The following is a 20,666-nucleotide window of genomic DNA, read 5'->3' as shown; positions in this document are numbered from 1 at the left end:
CCGCGGCTACCTGTGTTACATTGGATGTTCAAAGAGAAAATTCCCACTACACACCATGCAACTGATGCTACATGGAGTAAGTGGATAGCATTAATTACACAGCGGGCTCGAATGGGAAAACCCAATCGCCCAGGAATCCTGGAAGAGATTATGGACTGGCCGGAAGGCAGAGATTTCGGAGTGCCAACAGAAGAGGTAACCCGTGCTGAAGAGGCACCACCATACAATGAGTTGCCAGAAGACAGAAAGCAGTATGCGTTGTTTACTGACGGATCCTGCCGCGTGATAGGGAGCCATCGGAAATGGAAAGCTGCTGTGTGGAATCCCATACGACGAGTTGTGGAAGCCATGGAAGGGGAAGGTGAGTCGAGTCAGTATGCAGAAGTAAAAGCCATACAACTAGCCCTAGATATCGCCGAAAGAGAAAATTGGCCAGTATTGTATCTTTATACTGACTCATGGATGGTGGCAAATGCTCTGTGGGGGTGGCTGCAGCAATGGAAAGAGAGCAACTGGCAGCGCAGAGGTAAGCCTATCTGGGCTGCTACCCTGTGGCAAGATATTGCTGCCCGGGTAGAAAACCTGGATGTTAAAGTACGTCATGTAGATGCCCACATGCCCAAGAGTCGCACTACTGAAGAACATCAGAACAACAAAGAAGTGGATCGAGCTTCGAAAATTGAAGTGGCTCAGGTGGACCTAGACTGGGAACGTAAGGGTGAGCTGTTTGTAGCTCGATGGGCCCATGAAACATCAGGACATCTGGGGAGAGATGCCACTTACAGATGGGCTCGTGATCGAGGGGTGGACTTGACCATTGAGGCCATCACACAGGTTACCCATGAGTGTGAGACCTGTGCTGCAATCAAGAAAGCCATGAAGGTAAAATCTCCCTGGAACAGGGGGAGATGGTTAGGGTTTCAATATGGTGAGGCCTGGCAAATTGACTATATCGGACCACTCCCAAAAACTCGCCAAGGCAAACGGTACATACTCACCATGGTAGAAGCAACTACTGGGTGGCTGGAAACATACCCTGTAAACCATGCCACAGCCCGAAACACTATCTTGGGCCTGGAAAGACAAGTATTGTGGCGTCATGGTACACCAGAGAGAATTGAGTCTGACAATGGGAGTCATTTCCGAAACAATCTTGTTACCTCCTGGGCAAAGAGGCATGGTATTGAGTGGGTGTACCACATCCCTTACCACCCACAAGCCTCTGGGAAGGTTGAGAGGTACAATGGACTGTTAAAGACTATGTTACGAGCATTAGGTGCTGGGACGTGGAAACAATGGGACACAAATCTACCAGAAGCCACTTGGCTAGTTAACAATAGGGGGTCTGACAGCCGTGCTGGTCCTGCCGAAACAAAACCCCTACACACTGTGAAAGGAGCTAAGGTTCCTGTAGTGCATATAGGAAGGTGGATGGGGAAGGCAGTGTGGGTTGCTCCTGCCTCGGGAAAAGGCAAACCCACTCGTGGGATTGTCTTCGCCCAAGGGCCAGGGTATACCTGGTGGGTCATGCAAAAGAATGGGGATATCAAGTGTGTGCCTCAAGGAGATTTGACATTGAGAGAAAACTAATCTATAATCTAAGTTATATGTTGTAGGAAGATGCTGTAGGATCAACGACAGGTCAACTTTGCAAGGAGCCGGGCAGTGCAACAAGGACTTGAACTAAGCTGGTGCTGGTGTCCAGACATCCAACTCCGCCTGCCTTGAGTGGCCACTTTGGCAGATGAAGACCTAATCATCAACAGTTCTTATGAACATTTTCCAAGAAAGACCTATGGAATGAAAAGATACATCTGCCTATTAATCCTGTCCTGTTAAATCCTTGTCCTGTTAAAGGATAAGGGATAATGATGAGAATGCTTGTATGCTAAAGTATGGGGATCTGAGTGTGACACAAATGTTATGGAATAAGGGGTGGAGGTTGTACTGGGTCTGGCTGGAATGTTAACTTTCCCAGCAGCAGCCCATTCAGTGCCGTACTCTGTACTTGTAGCTGGAACAGCAGTGTTATCACACCAGTGTTGTGTCTACTGCTGAGCAGCAGTGGCACAGCATTGGGCCTTTCTCTAACCCTCCTAGGGGGTGGGCAAAAAAGTGAGGAGAGAAACATCACTAGGGCAGCTGACCTAAACCAATCAAAGGGATATTCCATACCATGTGGTGTCACACTCAGCAATAAAAGGTGGAAACAGGAAGAAGAGGGGAGGGGTGGGCTCTCGTTGAGAAGACGTCGGCCCTCCTCTCGAACACCGGCTGCGTGCGTTGAGGCCTTGCTTCAAGGACGTGGTCAATCATCGCTCATTTGTGGGAAGTAGAGAGTAATTTCTTTCCTCTGCACTTCCATATAGCTTTCATTTATTTTGTTTGTTTGTTTTCCTCCCTTTTTCCCCTTTCCCTTTTATTTTCCCCTTAGTTAAATTGTTTAGTTCATGGTAGTCTTTATTTAATTATTATAATTATTTCCCTTTAATTAAATTATCCTTATCTCAACCCGTGAGTTGTTCTTTGCTTTACTTCTCCCCCTCCTTATCTAAAGGAGGGGGAGTGAGAGAGCGGTTGTGGGGTTTAGCTGCCCAGTACGGTAAAACCACCACAGGGACACATCAGACGGGACTGCAAAACAGAATCTGTGTGGTGCCAGAACTGTCAATCAAATACTCACAGCACTACAGCATGCCGCCGAAATGCGTCGGGAAACGGCCGGAGCAGCGGGAGGAGCCGCCCCGCGACGACACAAAAAGTGGCTTTTACGACAACGGCAGCGACGGCAACAGCACCAGCACCAACTGCAACGAATCCTTTTTTCTCCGACCAGCCACCAGAGGGAGCCTCGGCCTGGATTTGGCAACCGCAGTCGATGTGACTTTATTGGATTCGAGACCCACCAGGGTGAAGACAGGACTTATTGGACCAGTTATTGTTAATAGGGAACCTGTGGGAGCTCTATTAATAGGGAGATCGTCTGCCACCATGAATGGATTACAAATATTAACTGGACTTATTGACAAGGACTACTTTGGGGAAATACAAATTATGGTTTCTGCAATGTTTCCTCCAATCCATGTGCCGCAGGGCACAAAAATAGCACAGTTAATCCCATTGCCTCATCTTGCTGAATCATTAGCATCGGAATCTGCAAAGGATCGAGGACTGGGAGCATTTGGCTCCACGGGAAAAGTGGCTTTATTGACACTTGGTATGCGACACAGACCACGACAAAAAGTCGCTGTATGTTTAAAGGATGAGAAAATACAGATTGAGGCATTGTTGGACACTGGTGCTGATGTATCGATAATTAGCACACAGGATTGGCCATCACATTGGCCTACATTTGAGTCTAATGCCACAGTATCGGGAGTAGGAGGCATGACTCTTGCTCGTCGATCACCAGTGCTACAATGGACAATAGGTGATAAGGTGGTAAAATGCAGTGTCTCCATCTTATCACTACCTGAAGGAGTACAAGCGCTAATAGGGCGAGACATCCTTGCCCAAATGGGAGCAGTTCTCACGACAGATCATCAAAATTTTTAGGTGTGGCCATTGCTTGGACTTTCCCGATCCCACTTAAATGGAAAACTGATGAACCTGTATGGGTTGAGCAGTGGCCACTAAAATGGGAAAGTCTTTTACATGCTCATAAATTAGTACAGGAACAGTATCAACAAGGGCATCTGAGACTGTCAACAAGCCCTTGGAATACTCCGATTTTTGTGATTCCCAAAAAATCAGGGAAATACCATTTGCTACATGACTTACGAGCAGTTAATAATCAGATGTGTGCTATGGGAGCACTGCAACCTGGATTACCTAATCCTGCTATGATACCAGAAGGGTGGAAATTACTAATTGTGGATCTCAAAGACTGCTTTTTTACAATTGCATTACATGACAATGATAAACAGAGGTTTGCTTTTACACTCCCTGCTATAAATCGTGAAGAAAATTCAGGAGACAAGCCCTTGGAAGTACTTAGGGTGGAAAATCACAGATTCTACTATTCAGCCTCAGAAACTTACCATCCAATCGAACATCACAACTCTCAATGATGCTCAAAAACTGCTGGGAGATTTACAATGGATTAGGCCAGTGGTCGGAATTCCAAATGAACTGTTGAATTCCCTTCGACCATTATTAAAAGGAACTGACCCTGCCGCAAAAGTGACATTATCAGAAAAACAGTCAGAAATATTACAACAAATTGCATCATTGATCACAACGCGTGTCACGCATCGACGCATACCTGACAGGCCACTGGATTTTACTGTTTTGTGTGGTCCACAACACTTGATGGGTGCTATCACACAGCAAAAAATAAAAATGGGGGAAAAGGAAATGGAAACTGTGGTATTGGAGTGGATAGCTCCCCCATTGCAACCCCGAAGAACAATTCAAGAAAAAATTGACACGCTGTCAGAATTAATAAAGAAAGGAAGAAATCGGATACTACAAATAGACGGAGTTCCGCCAAGTACAATCTGGGTACCAATAAAGCCAGGTGACTTGGAATGGTACATACAGAATTCTGAAAAACTACAAGCTGCATTATTACAGGATGGCGCCACAATAGTGGCAAAGACATTACAATCAACTATATTGTCATGGATGGAAAACCAAGCATGGATAACCCAGCCCAAGCGGTCGGATTCTCCGTTAGCAGATGCAGTAACTGTTTTCACGGACGCTGGGAAGCGCTCCAAGTCTGCTGCAATAACATGGAAAGACGAACAAGGCTGGCAACATCAAATCTTAAAGGGCCAGGACAACGATTCATTACAGACATTAGAGCTCTATGCGGTTGTATGGACATTTATAAAATGGAAAGATGCCCCTTTAAATGTAGTATCTGATTCTCTGTACGTAGTAGGTATAGCTAATCGCATAGAGGACTCTGCCTTAAGAGATGTAAAAAATGAACGCCTTGCAGAACTATTAACTAGCTTACAGCTTGCTATAGCGCAGAGAAGCAAATCCTATGCGGTGATACATATACGAAGTCACCAATGGGTGGAAGGACTGGGAGAAGGCAATGCTCGGCCGGATAAATTAGTTGCCGCTCCAGCCACTGAAGCGCCATTATCTCCCTTCTGCAGAGCTCGGGAGGCTCATGCTATTTTTCACCAGAATGCTAAGGGACTTGCGCGGGCTTACAAACTGTCTAGAGCTGATGCGCAAGCGATAGTAAAAGCTTGCCCAACGTGTAGTAATTATAACTCAGGGGTGGGACTCGGAGTCGGGACAAACCCAAGAGGGCTTAAAGCCAATGAAGTGTGGCAAGTGGATGTCACTCATGTTCCAGCATTTGGACGATTGAAATATCTGCATGTAACAATAGACACTTATAGTCACATGATCTGGGCTACACCGCAGCCTGGGGAAAAAGTTCGGGATGTACGACGTCATCTTGCCAGTTGTTTTGCAGTAATGGGAGTACCACAGACTATAAAGACTGATAATGGTCCAGCCTATGTTAGTGGGCCACTCAAGCGATTCATGGAACTATGGGACATTAAACATGTTACTGGTATTCCACATTCACCAACTGGTCAGGCTATTGTGGAAAGGGCTAATGGAACAGTTAAACAATATTTGGAAAGGTTTAAAGACATTATTGATGTTAGAGAAAGGGTGGACAAGACTCTATTTGTTCTGAATCATTTGTGTGTTTTTGGGGAAAATGACGAACCACCTGCAGCACGTCATTACACCAAGTCTGAAAATGATAATAAATGTGCTATGAGAGTATTGTACAGAGATATGAAAACAGGGCAATGGTTAGGGCCTGCTGATGTGATTTATGTGGGACGAGGTTATGTGTGTGTCTCTTCCCCTACAGGTCCGACCTGGGTGCCTAGTCGGTGTGTAAAGCCAGCCATCGAAGAAAGAAGAGGATGACAACGATCATGGCTGAAATAACAGAACAAGGGACTTTGATTATGCTATCAGTTATAATAATGGCTGGACATGGTAATGCCATCTTAGGGAAGATTGACCCTCAGCAGAATATGTGGGTCACCTGGGCTAATGAAACCGGACAAAGTTCATTTTGTCTGTTTCTTGCTTCTGCATCTGAGCCTTTTAGAACATGCTTATTTGGGGTCCCAATAGGGGATCCAAAGGAACTGAGTGAAATGTTAGCACCATATTCTGCCAGTATTACTCTACTCAGTAGATCCCTTTCTGCAAATGTCTCGGATGGAGTAGTTGCTGCCCTGCAAGCTCTTAATAACTCACTGCCATGGGACCCTCAAGAACCGGATCTCCTGGGGTCTGTGGTAGTAGGGAATAGCAGTAGTAACTGGACACAAACATGCTTTGTACTCAATGAAGGGAAACAAAATAAAACGCACTGGACCAACATAACATCGAGGACCCTTGGATTTGAGGCCGATGGACATTACTGTGGATGGAACAGCACCGGTAACATTAGTGTACCATTTGGGGCGTATGGAATAGGTGACACCAATTCGATCTGGTTTCAAAGTCAGGCCAAAGCTTTGCCACCTGGCATGTTTTTAATCTGTGGGGACCGTGCATGGCAAGGAATACCAGCTAGTGCTTTTGGAGGTCCGTGTTACCTAGGACGACTCACACTTTTCGCTCCAGATTTGCACTCGTGGCAGAACTCGACAGGGAGCAGAAGAATTAAACGAGAACTAAAAACTTTGGGTTCTGACTGTAATGATGGTGTACAACTGTGGGGTCCAGCAGGAAGATTCTTTGCTTCTTTAGTGCCTGGTGTGGGAACTGCACACGCTTTGACTAACATTAATAAACTTGCTTGTTGGGCTGTTAAACAATCAAATGTAACAACACAAGTTCTTTCTGAAATGTCGCAAGATATGGAGAGCATAAGACATGCTGTATTACAAAATAGGGCCGCTATTGATTTCTTATTATTAGCTCAAGGACATGGGTGTGAAGATGTAGAAGGAATGTGTTGCTTTAATCTCTCTGATCATGGGCAATCAATTCACAATCAATTGAAATGGCTAAGGGATCATACACAAAAAATGACGATACAGAATAATTGGTTTGATGATTGGCTTAAATCTGTCTTTGGAAATGTAGGGGGATGGGTTTTTTACTTAATCAAAGAGGGACTTCGCCTTTTGCTTATAATTGTATTGATTATAATTGCTGCGCGGGTAGTCTTTAGCTGCTTATCTAGGAAACTAGAACAACTCACAGAGAAGGTGTTTATAGCCCAAAATAAAAACGGGGGAATTGTGGAGGAATGGTTAAGTGAAGTAGGCCATGTGAACATTGAACAGCTAGGAGGCCGCGAGCTAACAAAGTATCGAACACAGCTCAAATGAGCCTGAGAAAGTACGTAAGTAAGCCTGAGAAAATACGTAAACGCGCCTGGGAAAGTACGTAAAATCTGGGAGGTTTCAGGGAGGTTTCAGGGAGGTTTCAGGGAGGTTTCAGGTACAAGAACATGATATCTGTTGGTGGTCTGGGAAAGTACTAACTGTGTTATTTCGGTGGGAAACTAGCTGATAGAATAGAGAAATGCACTAACCAATCATGAGCTTAGCTTTTGCAATATATATGAGCTAATTATATTGAATTAGATAAAAGACGACTGAGCTATCCAATAAATCGAAGTTCACTGATCACTCATATTGAGCGTCTGTGTCTTCCTTCCGTCGACAACAAATGTCCTCGCAACACCTGAGATCCCTGAAAATGCCTGGATAACTGGGGAAGATGCCTGTGGGATGCAGAAATCTGCGTGGGTGTTCCAGAGACATGCTTGAACGCTGTGGGGAGACGTTTTGGAGCTCCAAGGTGACACTTCTGTGCCCCAGGGAGACACGTGCTTTCTGCAGGAAGGTGCATGGCTGCTGTGTGGAGATGCTTGGGTCTTCCAAGGATGATCCTGGTGCCCATGGAGATGCTTGGGTGCCCCCAGGTGATACTGTGGTGCCCCTTATTTTGCTCAAGGAGAAAAGACGGGGATCCAGAATGATGCTTGGACTTGATTTATATCTCCAAGCCAGTGTTTGGATTCCCTAGCAAGATGTTTGAGTCATACATAGGATATACTTGTGTGGTCCAGGGAGGGACTCCAGAGAGGTCCTGGCATACTTCAGAGAGGTGCTTTTTGAACAATCGAGATGCTGCAAGAACTTGCTTGGGAGCTCTGGAGGGACGTCAGAGTACCTTGGGATGTGCTTGGGTTCCCTGGGGAGATGCTTCAGTAACGTTGCAGTGGGATGCCTGAGTGCTGTGGGGAGATGCATGGGTCCTCCAGGGAGATGCTTGGGTTCTTAGGGGTGATGGTTGGGTGCCTCAGGGAAATATCTGTGTTCCTGGGGAGATGCTTTGCAGGAGATCCCTACAGCACCCTGAGCACCCAAGGTTCAGGTTGAGGAACCCAGACATCTCGCTGGAGCACCCAAGCATCTTTGCAGGGCAACCAAGCATTCCAGAGCAGCAGCAATGTGCTGTGATGCCCTTGCATGATGCCTGACAGATAGAAGGTAAAGCTTAGGTGTCTTGGGAAGATGCTTGTCTACTCAAGTGCACTGCTTGTGTGCCTTTGGGAAAACCTCAGTGATTTCAAGAGGTGCTTGTGCGCCCTGGGGAGATGCTTGGGTGCCATGGAGGGTGCTCCAGGATGACGCTTGTATTCCCAGGAGAGATGTTTGCTTTCCCTAGCAAGGTATGTGGCTTCTCCAGGGAGGTGCCTGAATGCTCCTTGGAAAAAAATCATGTGCTTTGGGGAGGTGCTTGGGTCCACCTAGTAAGACAGGTTGGTAGTCTGGGGAGATGCTTGGGTGCTCCACGGAGATGCCTGTCTGCTGCATGGAGAATCCTGGGTACCCTCGGGACGTGCTTGTGTGCCTAAGGGAGATGTTGGTGTGAACTAGGGCAAAGCTTTGCTTCTCCAGGATGGATCTTGTTGCACCTAGTGTTGTCATCTCAAATGTCTTCTGGGAAACCCAGCACCTTTCTGAACCACCAAAGGATCTCCCAAGCATGATTCCAAAGAACCCAAGCATTCCTTTGGAGATCCAAAGCATGTCTCCAAGGTGTACTGCCTGGATCAGCCCTGAAGAACCTTGGAGGAGACAAGAGTTTCCCTGGGCACATCAGGCTCTTCAATAGGTTGCTCAGGAACCTCCCTGGAGCACCCTGGAACCTTCCTGGAGCAACCAAGGAGATCCTCCGAGACTCCAAGCGTCTTCCTGAGTCACCCCGGCATCTCAGCTGTGTACCCATTGAGGACAATTTCCGGGAACACAGAGATCTTCTTGCATTACCCAGGCATCTCCTTGCTGTACCCAAGCACCTCCCTTGGACGCACAAGCATGTTCATGGGGAACACAAGCATCTCACTGCAGTAGACCAGCATCACACTTAGCAGCAAGCATCTTGCTGGGGAAACCAAGCACCTCCCACAGGAACATAAGCATCCTCCTTGAGGAACCAAGCATCCTCTTGGACACAAAGCAAATTCCTTGGGACATCCAAAAATGTCCACTGGAAACACAAACTTTTTTCTTGAAAACGCTAGTACATGAACAAGACACACAAGCATCTACCTAGAGCACCCAAGCATATATCTGGAGCTCTAAAAAGTCTTCCTGGAACACACACAGCTATGTCCCTGAGGTACCAATCTTCTCCCCAGGGAACCCAAGCATCTTCCGGGTGGATCCATGCACCTCTGCACAGCACTCAAGCATCTCACTGGAGCTCTGAAGAATTTCCAGTGTGAACCCATCACCTCCTGATGCACTAAGATATCTCCCAAAGGCATACAAGCATTATTCTGAAAAACCCAGACATCTGAATAGAGAACCAAACCATTTCCTTGGAAGAACGGAACACCTCCCTTGGGAACATTCGAATAAACCCATGGGTGCCCAGGCGTCTGCATAGGTCACTCAAGTGTATGTTTCAAGCACCCAGGAATGACCCTCGAGCAGTGAAGCACCTCTCCGGAGAAACCATACATCACCCAGGGTCAAACAGTCGTCTCCCTGGGTACACAAGCATCTCCCTGGGGAATCCAAGCACCTTCCTGGAGGACCCAAGATGTTCCTTGGGGCCCATAAGCATTTTCCCATGGCACACAAGCACCTCCTGGGGCACACGAGCACTTCCCTTGGCACCTCCATTATCTGCTTATGCATCACAATTACATCCAGGGTCACCCAAGCGTCTCACAGGGGCAACCAAGCAGCTCTCTAAGGCACTCAACAGCACAATTGGAGCACTCCAGCACCTGTCTGAAGCACACAAACTGCTCTCTGCAGTACCCAACTGCCTCCTGGGGCATCCAAGTGTCCCCCAGGGGAACTGAGCATCTTCCTGGAGAGCCAGCGCTCCCCAGGGCTCCAAAATGTCACCTGGTGAACACAAGTATCTCATTGACTAAGATTTTAGGCACCTCTCTTAGCATGCAACAGCTTCCATGGGCTGCAAAAACACCTGTCAGGGTCATTCAAGTATGTCCCTGTGGGCACCCAGGCATCTCCCCAGGGGACTCAATCACCAAATTGCAGGAACCAAGCATCTCCCCGAAGCCCACCAGCATCTCCCTGGAGCCAAGCATCACACAAAAAGCACCCAAACATCTCCCTGGAGCACCCAAAATCCTCCCTGGAGAAACAAAGCTTTACCCTTGTGGTGTACTTGCCTGAAGTAACTAGGAAAATAAAACTAACATTCACATTTTTAAGAAAAAGGTACAGCATTGAAGAGGCTTTCAGGGTAGGGCATAACTGCATTACCTCAGCATTCCCTAGGCTCCCAACCTGAGATGCTATCGCGCTGGGGAAACTTGGCGTGCTAGCACTAAGGAACAGCACGGAGCATAGAGTGGAGTGGAGACACCACGGCTAGGCTCTGTAACCAGGTGGGGACTCAATTTATCTTGTGCACAAAGCTGCACTTTTTGCCACCCTGAGCCAAGGACCTGTCATGTTTTGACAAATGCTGTACCCTAGTGTACTTTTGGCTCATTATAATATCATTATAATACCAAAACACACCTCCATCCCAAAAGCTACCTGCCTCCAAGGTGCGACCACCCCTCACTGAGCATGCGCCCTGAGTTTCTTGGAGACTATTACTTTAAACGAAGACGGGAGAACTTCTCACCAATCATAACTAAGATATGCTTGACTAGAGCCACTCAAGCTCCACCTAAAAGATAGAAAATAATATTAATTGGCCCAAGACAGAGGGGATGGCAGGGAAGATACAACCGTCAGGGGAGATACCATCCCAAGGAAATACAACATCCTTAGGACCTCCTGACTCCTGGGATCAGTTGACGGGCTGAGCCTCTCTTCCCCCCTCATTGGGACGCCTTTGGGTGAGATCTGAATACTTGCTTACAAATCTCTCTAGAGTCTTTGTTCCTTTTAACGCGTTTATTTCTAGGCTGCACATCTGTAACACCTGTAACACCTGTAACACCTGTGTATTTCATGCATGATAGCTTGCTTTTGCAGACAGTCACTATCGCCAGCAATAAAGAACCTGATTATCTGTTGCTGTAATAAACCATATTTGATTGCACTGTGATAGCTCTCATTAAGTGCAACTAGGGTAAGAGTGGTTATCCGTGATAGTTCAGTGTTCTGAATCCAACCAGACCCCCAGACAGTTAATGTGTTGTCGGTGAATGTCTGACTGGAACCCCAGATGGTTAACGTGTTGTTGGTGAATGTCCGACTGGTTCAGTACCCTGAATCCGACCGGGCCCGTAATGCTTAATCAGCTACACCCCTTAACGCGACAACCCTGAATCAAACAAGCATCTCCCTTGGGCACGCAAGCACATCTCCTAGGGTACACAAGTGTCTCCAAATAGCACTCAAGCATTTCTATGCAGACACCAGGAAACTTTCAGGATCACAAATCCATCTTCCTGGGACGTCCAAGAAGCTCCCTGCATCACCCAGATGTCTCCTTGGAGAAACCAAGCATCTCCCTGCGCACCCAGGGAGCATCTGGGCAGAGCAGCCAAGAAGCCCAGGGAGCACCCAGATTGTTCTTGGGATAGCCAAGAACCTCCATGGAGCAAGAAAGCATCTCCTGAGGCACCCAGGCACCTCAGGGGTGCACAAAAGTGTCTCCAGCACGCACACCAGCACGTGTTTTGAGAACACCAGCATCTCACTGGGGAATGGTCCATGGAGCACCCAGCACACAAGTATGATCTCAGGGAACACAAGCAATGTCAGGAATGCAGCACCCAGGCACCCCCTTGGAACACAGGCATCCCCCTGGAGCAGAGGAATGTCCGAGGCTGAGCAGGGCCAGAGTTCCGCTGCAGCCTAAGCAGGGGCTGGAGCTCAGCAGCTGCTTGAGCAGGGGCTGTCTTTGAGCAGCCCCACAGCACAACAGGAACCAAGAAATGTTGTTGTAGACCTTCCTCCTAAGTGTGATATGAAGGTTATTGGGTGTCCTGGGAAGATATTTGGGCATCTTGGGGAGACGCTTGGTTGCTCCGGGAAGAGGCATGGGTTCTCCAGGGATACATTTTGATGTCAGGGGAGGTGTTTGGTTGCCCCGAGCAAGACAGTTGGATGCTCCAGGAAGGTGCTGGATTCCCAGGGGAATTGCGTGTCTGCTCCAAGAAGATGGGTGTTGTGCCCAGGAAGGTGCTTACACGTTCCACCGAGATGCTTAGGACCTGCAGGGAGATGCTTGAGGGACCAGGGGAGAACCTTGGGTGCAGGAGGGATATTCTTATGTGCCCTGGGGAGGGAGGTGCTTGTGTGCCCTGGGAATGTCCTTGGGCTCCCTAGGAAGATGCTCTTATTCCCCCTTGGGTGCCCCAGGAGGTGCTTGAGTAATGCAGAGAGCAGTTTGTGTCCTACAGGGACGTGCTGGAGTGCTGTTGAGTTCCCTGGGCTGGTGCTTGTTTGCCCTGTTGAGATGCTTGGGTGCTCCCAGGAGGTGGCTGATTGCTCCAGACTGGCGCTGGAGTGCTTGGCGGAGAGGTATGTTTCCTCAGGTGAGAAGCATTGGTTTACTGGGGACATGTTTGTGTACCCCTGGGAGGAGCTTGTGAACAACAGGGAGCTGCTGGGGGTCCCTAGGCAGGTGCTTGGATGCCCCTGGAGTTGCTTGTGTACCCTGGGGAGATGCTGTGGTGCATGAAGGAGATGCTTGGGTGCTCCAGAGACATGCCTGGGTGCCCACGTGTTGTGCTTTGTTGCACCAAATCAATGGAAATTTGAGTGCTCTGGGAATGTTCTTGAGTGCCTCTGGGAGAAGACTTTGGGATCCAGGAAGGGGCTCGGATGCCCTGAGGAGATGCCAGCATGCCCTGGGAAAATGCTTGGGTAGCCCAGGAAGATCCTTGGTCTTCAAGAGAGGTGCCTGGGCTCCCCAGGGAGATGTTGGGCTGTTCCAGGGAGGTGAATGGTTTCTCCAGGGAAGTGCTGGCTTCCATCCAGGAGATAATTGTGTGCTACAAGGATGTTCTTGGGTGCGTCATGGAGATGGCTGTGTGCCCATGAGTGATGCTACTGTTCCCCAGAGAGGTGCTCTGTTCCTCCAAGAAAGTTTTGGGGTGAAACGGGGGAGGTACATTGCCCTGGGTCAAACAATCATCTCCCTGGGTACAAAAACATCTCCCTGGAGAAAACAAGCACCTTCCTGGAGGACCAAGGAGTTCCTCAAGGTCTGTAAGCATTTTCCCATGGCACACAAGCACCTCTCTGGGGACCACCAGTACCTTCCTATGGTTCACAAGCACCCCTCTGGAGCAACCAAGCATCTCACAGGGACAGACAAGCACCTCCCTAAGGCACTGAAAAGCACATTTTGTGCACTCCAGCACCTCCCTGGAGGTGCACAAACCACCCTCTGCAGTACTCAAACATCTCATGGGGCGTTCACGTGACCCCAGAGGAATAGAGCATCTTCCTAAGAAGCCCAAAGATATTCTCAGGGGACCCAAGCTGCTTCTTCCCAGGGCATATAAGCATAACCCTGGGGCACAGGAAAAGCCTCCCCGGAGCACATACCTTTCTTCCCTCATAATAAAATGTTCTGCCCCTGTCACCCAAGCATCTCCCTGCGGCACAGAAGCACCTCCCTGGAACACCCAAGCACCTCACTGGAGCACTCAACAATCTCCCCACTGCACTCCTACATCTCAGTGGAGAACCCACGCATCTCCCATCTCCCCAGGGCTCCAAAACACCACCTGGGGCACACAAAGCTCTCACTGCAGATGGGAAGCACCTCCCTTGGCACCCAAGAGCTTCCGTGGGGTGCACAAGCACCTACCAGGGTCATTCAAGTACGACCATGAGGCACCCAGGCATCTCCCCAGGGGACACCAGCATTTTAGTGGGGCACTCATGAATTCCCTCTTAGCACTCAAGCATCTCACTCCAGATGCACTGACAAATTCTCCCAGACAACTGAAGAGTTGTTTACAAAAGTCAAGACCCTAACAAGAGCACTGAAACATCTCCCCAGGGCACAAAGGAACATCCTTCAAGCACCCAAATACCTCAAGCGTTTCCCCAGAGAATGCAAGCAGCTATACTGAGGAACAAATGAGGACTTGAGGACTCCACTATCAGTCCAGGGCACACAAGCACCTTTGGGGAAAAGAAGGCACCACCCTGGAGCACCCAAGCAGTTTATTGCAGCACCTGACTGTCTCCCTGGACACAAAAGGTTCTCCGTGGAGCACTCAGTCTTTAAGAACCAGGCTCCTGCCCTGGAGCATTCAAGCACCTCTGGGTGAACACAAGCACCTCTTTGGGCACCTAAGCATGTCCCCTGGAAAATCATGCTCCTCCTGATGTACTCAGACATTTCCCCAGGGATACTTAGTTCCTTGCTGACTCACCAAGCATCTCCCTGGAACACCCAAGGTCCACACTGGAGAAAGTTAGAATGGCCGTGGGGTCAACAAGCACCTCCATGGATGAGAGAATCAGACAAGTGTGGAGATGCTTGAGTTCCCTGGGAAATTCCTGCCTGCCTACGTGAGATGATTGTGGCACACAAGGAATTGCTAGAGCCTGCAGCAACCAAGCACCTCCAGGGGTCACAAAAGAAACACTCATGGGCACCCCACCATCTCCACAGGGCATGCATGAACATCCTTGGAGCTCCCAAGCACCTCCCTACAGCCATCAAATACCTCCCAGGAGAAGCCACACATCTTCCTGGGATAGCCAAGGATCTGCCTGGGTCACCCTCGAACCTCCATGGACTCCCTAAGCCCCTCAGCTGGGCACAACACATGTCTCTGGGGCACTCAGGCATCTCTTTGGATCATGCAAGCTTATGCAAAAGGTACACAAGCATCTCCCAGGAGAAGCCAAGGACCTCCTTGGGGGTAACCAGGCATTTCCACAGGGCACCCAATCATCTTCCCAAGGGAAACAAGCACCTCGCTTGAGGCACCAAGCACCTCTGCACAACAAGCATCTCCCTGGAGAAATAAGTATTTCCCCCAGACACATCCCCATCGAGTACCCAGGCACCTTCCTGCAGCACCCAAACATCTCCCCGCGACATCCAAGCACCTCCCTGGAACACACAAGCAACATTTTTGAAACACCTAAGCATATCACTGGGGGACTTAGACTTCCTCTAAGCTCGGGATCAGTACATCCTGACCAGAGAGAGGTCAAGCAAGCTGTGTGGTAGACCCGTGTTGTGTTCACTTCCCCACATGCTGTTTCTTTCTTTATCATTTGGCACAAATGACCAGGTTTGGCACCCATCACTGCCCCCCCTACATCATCTCTTGGTGCATTGGAAAAGGTCCTTGACCAGATGAAATGGAAGGAGCAGGTCCTCTGCTTCAGCATACCTTTACACAAAATATCCAGGAGGATTTGGGAGCTTCTTGAAAACATCTTGATGGAATGGGAGACAGGGGAGCCCTGCAGGACCTCATGTTATAAACCAAGATGAGGTGCTCAGGAGTGTAAAAGGCAGGGATGAGAAGACAGAGGTGAGGCTACTGAGAGAGGGGACCAAGGCAAAGCAGAGGCCTTGAGGTGAGCAAACTTGGGCCTGTTGGTGGGCCTGCGTGGAGGAATCCAATGGAATATGGCCTTGCAGAGAGGAGTGGTACAAGGAGCAGCTTAATGCTTGAGGATCTTCTCTTTGAACCCAAGTGCTGTCCACCCAGACACAAATGAAGTCAAGAAAAAGTGGCAGGAGCCTGTCACGGATGAGGAAGGAGCTACTAACCAAAACCAGAGAGAAGAAGGAAGCAGTTAAACCACTGCATCTGGGTGCCTTCCATTATCATTGATGCTGACAGAGGTTCAGTGATTCAGTGTGGGAGATTTCCATTGGAAGTTATCTGCTCAGGGAACGTGAGGGGATCTTGGCCATGGACCCTGCTCCTGGCTTTACACAGGGTTCATGACCAGCTGCTGGAAGAATCCACATTGCATGTGTGTCTGTAGAGATATATATTTCCCCAGAAAATACCCTAGCATACAAAGAGCCCAACACATGTTGCCTCTGGTCCTGGCTTTGCTTGCTTCATAGTGTCATTGGGTGTTTCAGAGATGGTTCTCATGGTAATTGCCTGGGTAGGAAATTCCACTTAAGAAGTACCTCCCTTAGTGCCTCTGGAGTCCTAACACTCCTCACACTGTTATCTTGTGAGAGTCACCACCATCAGGGTGAGCCATCTGCACCTGACCATGAACAGCTGACAAAAGGGAGCTTCAGGGCAGGGGAGCCTTGGGAATCTCCAGCCTTTAGCTGACAGAAACCCCCTGAACATGGCAAGGAGCTGTGGCCAGTGCTGCACGTGGGGCAGAATACCTGCATCCGTCAGGGTAGGGTTGGACGTGAGCAGCTGAGGGGGGACCCTGAGGAGAAGTGCCTGGGTGCTACGAGGACACCATAGGAGCCAGTGGGACATGCTGACAGGGAGGAAGGCCAGCTCCTTACGGGGCTGCACTAGAGGCAGCGGGGGCCACCCAGGCCACTTGGGTTATCATCCTCCTCGACTCAGTGCTGCTGTGGCTACCTCTGGAGCAGTTTGTCCCAGGGTGTGGCTCCAGGTTTTGGAGGAGTGCAGAGGAACTCAAGAGAATGGAGGGGAGGTCTGCCAGGCTTCAGTGGTCGAAGTTCTCCATCTGTGTGGGGAGGTTGAGAGACCTGGGCTTCTTTGGCCCTGTGGCATGGAGGCAGTAGAGGAGTAGACTGAAACTGGTTTCAGAGCACGTGGAGCTTTTCTTTCTAGTGGGAAAGAGTATAAGAAATATCAAGTGCATCAAGTGCAGCTTGGGGCACTGAGATTGGGTCTGAGGAGAAATCTTTTTTTTTGCACCTGTGGTGCTACAGGTCCCCCAGAAAAATTCTGGATAACCCCTTGGCTTTGTATTTCATGGAATTCCCAGGGCAGATGCAGAGACATCAGTCAAGGCAGGGAGGTGCTCAGGTGAGAGCAAGGTGGGGAAGCAAGGTAGATGTCAGAGGCCAGCAAGGAAGGAAAAAGTTGCACATGCATGGGATACCATAGAAGACCCTGTGGTGGTTATGGTCAGGGATATTTTGCAAGGTTGAAAGCCTTCAACAGAGCTAACAGCTTTGTGTGCTGGGCTCTGGCTTTAGTCTCTGTCATGGAGGCCTATGAGGAGACACCTTCTCCTTACAGCATCACAGTTTCATTGCCTCCTCATCCTCCTTGGGGAGCCTAGGAGATGTCCTCCTGTAGCCTTGTGCTTGGCATTGCCCATCCCCATATTGCACTGACCCAGGAAGAGCCCTAAACCCCACTGGAGGGACAGGATCTCCCTTCCCAGGGGCTGGAGTCAGGGTCTGACTGGCTCACATCAAGGTTTCCTCAGCCTCAGGTCCACGTTTCCTTGGCCTTGGTCTCCCTGTAATCACTGCCTGCACTTTTCTGCTCTAACAAGGCCATGGGGAGACTTTGTCAGTAATGTCCCTCAGTGGAATCATTAAGGCTGTGAGAGGCTTTGGAGTTTGCATCAGACTTGGACTACTTGAAAAGCTGCTTCAGCCACTTAGCTCCTCTGCCAGGGGCAGCAGGGCTGGGGGCACTGCCTGCAGCTGGCATGGGGGAAGGAGAGAGAAGTGGGAGAGAGGTTCAGGGCAGCCTGGGGGGGAAGGCAGAGGAGAGCTGGCAGGGAGAGAAATCATCAGAGCCACCTCCCCACGGTAGGTCTCTGGGTACAGGGCAATGCTTCGGCATGCCCTGCCAGGCTCTCCTGGAGCTGGCACAGCCCTCAGCCGATGGGAGCTGTCAGGAGTACAGTCAGTGTTGGAGTTGAAGGGCATGCAGGGCTTGTGTGCTGCAGGGTCAGCGTGCAGGGCTCGAGGGCTCCCTTCTCTTGGGGCTGGCTGCAGGCTGTGCAGCCGGGGGTGCAGGCAGGGGTGCCCAGGGCTGTGGTGCAGAGCAGGGTCCCTGCTGTGCCCCAGGGGCTGTGTGCCAGGGCAGGGCCTCTGCTGCCTGCCAGGCTCAGCACTCAGCCTGGCCAGGGAGCTGCCCAGGGGCTGCGGGGAGAAGCTGCGGGTGGAAGGAGCTCCCCCGGCATGGCAGGGCAGGGTCCTGCTGCTGCCCAGAGCCTGCTGCCAGGGACAGGCTGCTCACAGCCCCACACCTCCCCAGGGCACTGCACAGCAGAACTGCAAGGCAAGACCTACCTGAAGGCAGTGCACCTTCTACAATCTCTGCTTCCATTTTCCTACCTGTGTTGTGAGTGAGAGGGATGGTAATGGAGCTGTAGTATCTGTATAAGAAACTAAGGCTCCTGGAGCATTGCTGCTGCTCTGAGGCACCTCACACACCTTAGCCTACAGACAGTACCAACATCAGCTTTGTTGTTTTTTGAGGAATTATTTGACCTTCTCCTCATGACCTGCAAACTGGGAGATGTCCCTGGCCAGCAGACTTCTCAGATCACTCCAGGTTCCCTTCTAAGTGTTGCTGCAGACCAGGGCTGACTGCCGCAGAGCTCACAGCAGAGCACCCTGCTTGTTGTGGCACCCTCAGAGCAACAACCAGACATAAGACAAGGAGCAGCAGAAAGATCCTCCTGAAATGAATGAGGCAGTGTTTTGCTTTGTGGGGTGTTTCTTGAGATATGTAGTGGTCCAAAAGAAGTCCTTAAATTTTGCACTGTCATTTCTTCCTTTTGTCAGGCTCCCTTGCCCAAAGGTAGGAAATGTGTAACAGCAGCTCCATCACTGAGTTCCTCCTGCTGGCATTTGCAGACACACGGGAGCTGCAGCTCTTACAGTTCTGGCTCTTCCTGGGCATCTACCTGGCTGCCCTCCTGGGCAACGGCCTCATCATCACAGCCGTAGCCTGCGACCACCGCCTTCACACCCCCATGTACTTCTTCCTCCTCAACCTCGCCCTCCTCGACCTGGGTGGCATCTCCACCTCTGTTCCCAAAGCCATGGCCAATGCCCTCTGGAACATGAGGACCATTTCCTATGCAGGATGTGTGGCACAGCTCTTTCTGCTACTCTTTTTCCTTCTAGCAGAGTTTTCTCTTCTCGCCATCATGGCCTATGATCGCTACGTTGCCATCTGCCAGCCCCTGCACTACGGGACCCTCCTGGGCAGCAGAGCCTGTGCCACCATGGCAGCAGCTGCCTGGGGCAGTGGCTTTCTCAACGCTGTGCTGCACACTGCCAATACATTTTCAATACCTCTTGACCAAAGCAATGCCCGGGACCTCTTCTGTGAAATCCCCCAGATCCTCAAGCTCTCCTGCTCAGACTCCTACATAAGGGAAGCTGGGATGATTGTGCTTACTGCTTTTCTAATGTTGGGGTGTTTTATTTTCATTGCTCTGTCCTATGTGCAGATCTGCAGAGTTGTGCTGAGGCTCCCCTCACTGCAAGGACGGCACAAAGCCTTTTCCACGTGCCTCCCTCACCTGATCATTGTCTCACTGTTTGTCAGCACAGTCATGTTTGCTCACCTGAAGCCCCCCTCCATCTCTTCTCCTTCCCTGGACCTGGCGCTGGCAGTTCTGTACTCGGTGGTGCCTCCAGCAGTGAACCCCCTCATCTACAGCATGAGGAACCAGGACCTCAAGGATGTAATGTGGAAACTGATGACTGGGTGTATTTCATAAGCCATAAGCTTACTGCATTTTTCTGAAAATTGCTCATAATGTTACTCATGATAGGCCAAGCCTGGTTTCTATTCTTGTCTTGCGGTATTTTTTTCCCAGTTTATTAGAATTGTTGTTTACCATTAAACCTCACTATTCATTGTGCCTGTGTATTTAAACCCATTTCACCCAATTATAATGACTCTCACTCACCAAGGTGATTGGCTCCAGGGCAGACACCTTCTGCATAGGAGCAGGGGAACTGCGGTGTGCAGGGGTTTCCCTTCAGTACTGCCCCCCTCTGTAGTTTGAAGACAGCCCTTCAGGAGCCAATTGGGAGACCCTAGGGAGCATGAGCAACCAGAAATGCTGTGCACAGAGCAGGCAAACAAGACATTAGGTACCAGTCAGGGCATGTTGTGGCAGTCTGTGTGGCAGTTCATGCAGGCAGGGTGCTGCAGTGAGTTCCTGTGACAGACCGCTCAGGGCAAACAGCAGAAGGCCACCTCCACACTTTCCAGAAAGGAGGTGGGGACCCAAACTGAACTTCCAAAAAAGTACACAGCTGTCCAGGTGTCAGGC

General features: G+C 49.8%; 1 protein-coding gene across 1 annotated transcript; it reads left to right on the top strand.

Annotated features, from left to right (window-relative positions):
- Positions 1 to 19,181: 19,181 nt before the first annotated feature.
- Positions 19,182 to 20,105, top strand: LOC311428712 (olfactory receptor 14C36-like; the record flags this gene model as incomplete). The annotated part of the gene is made up of 1 exon (XM_084540032.1): positions 19,182 to 20,105. One exon carries the CDS (start codon positions 19,182 to 19,184, stop codon positions 20,103 to 20,105), a length of 924 nt encoding a protein of 307 aa, XP_084396158.1.
- Positions 20,106 to 20,666: the final 561 nt, after the last annotated feature.

The sequence above is a fragment of the Aythya ferina genome (assembly GCF_964211825.1).
Source record: "Aythya ferina genome assembly, contig: HAP1_SCAFFOLD_118, whole genome shotgun sequence".
Classification (NCBI taxonomy): domain Eukaryota; kingdom Metazoa; phylum Chordata; class Aves; order Anseriformes; family Anatidae; genus Aythya; species Aythya ferina.
Note: the sequence above shows the minus strand (reverse complement) of the source record. Positions and strands in the feature narration are given on the sequence as shown.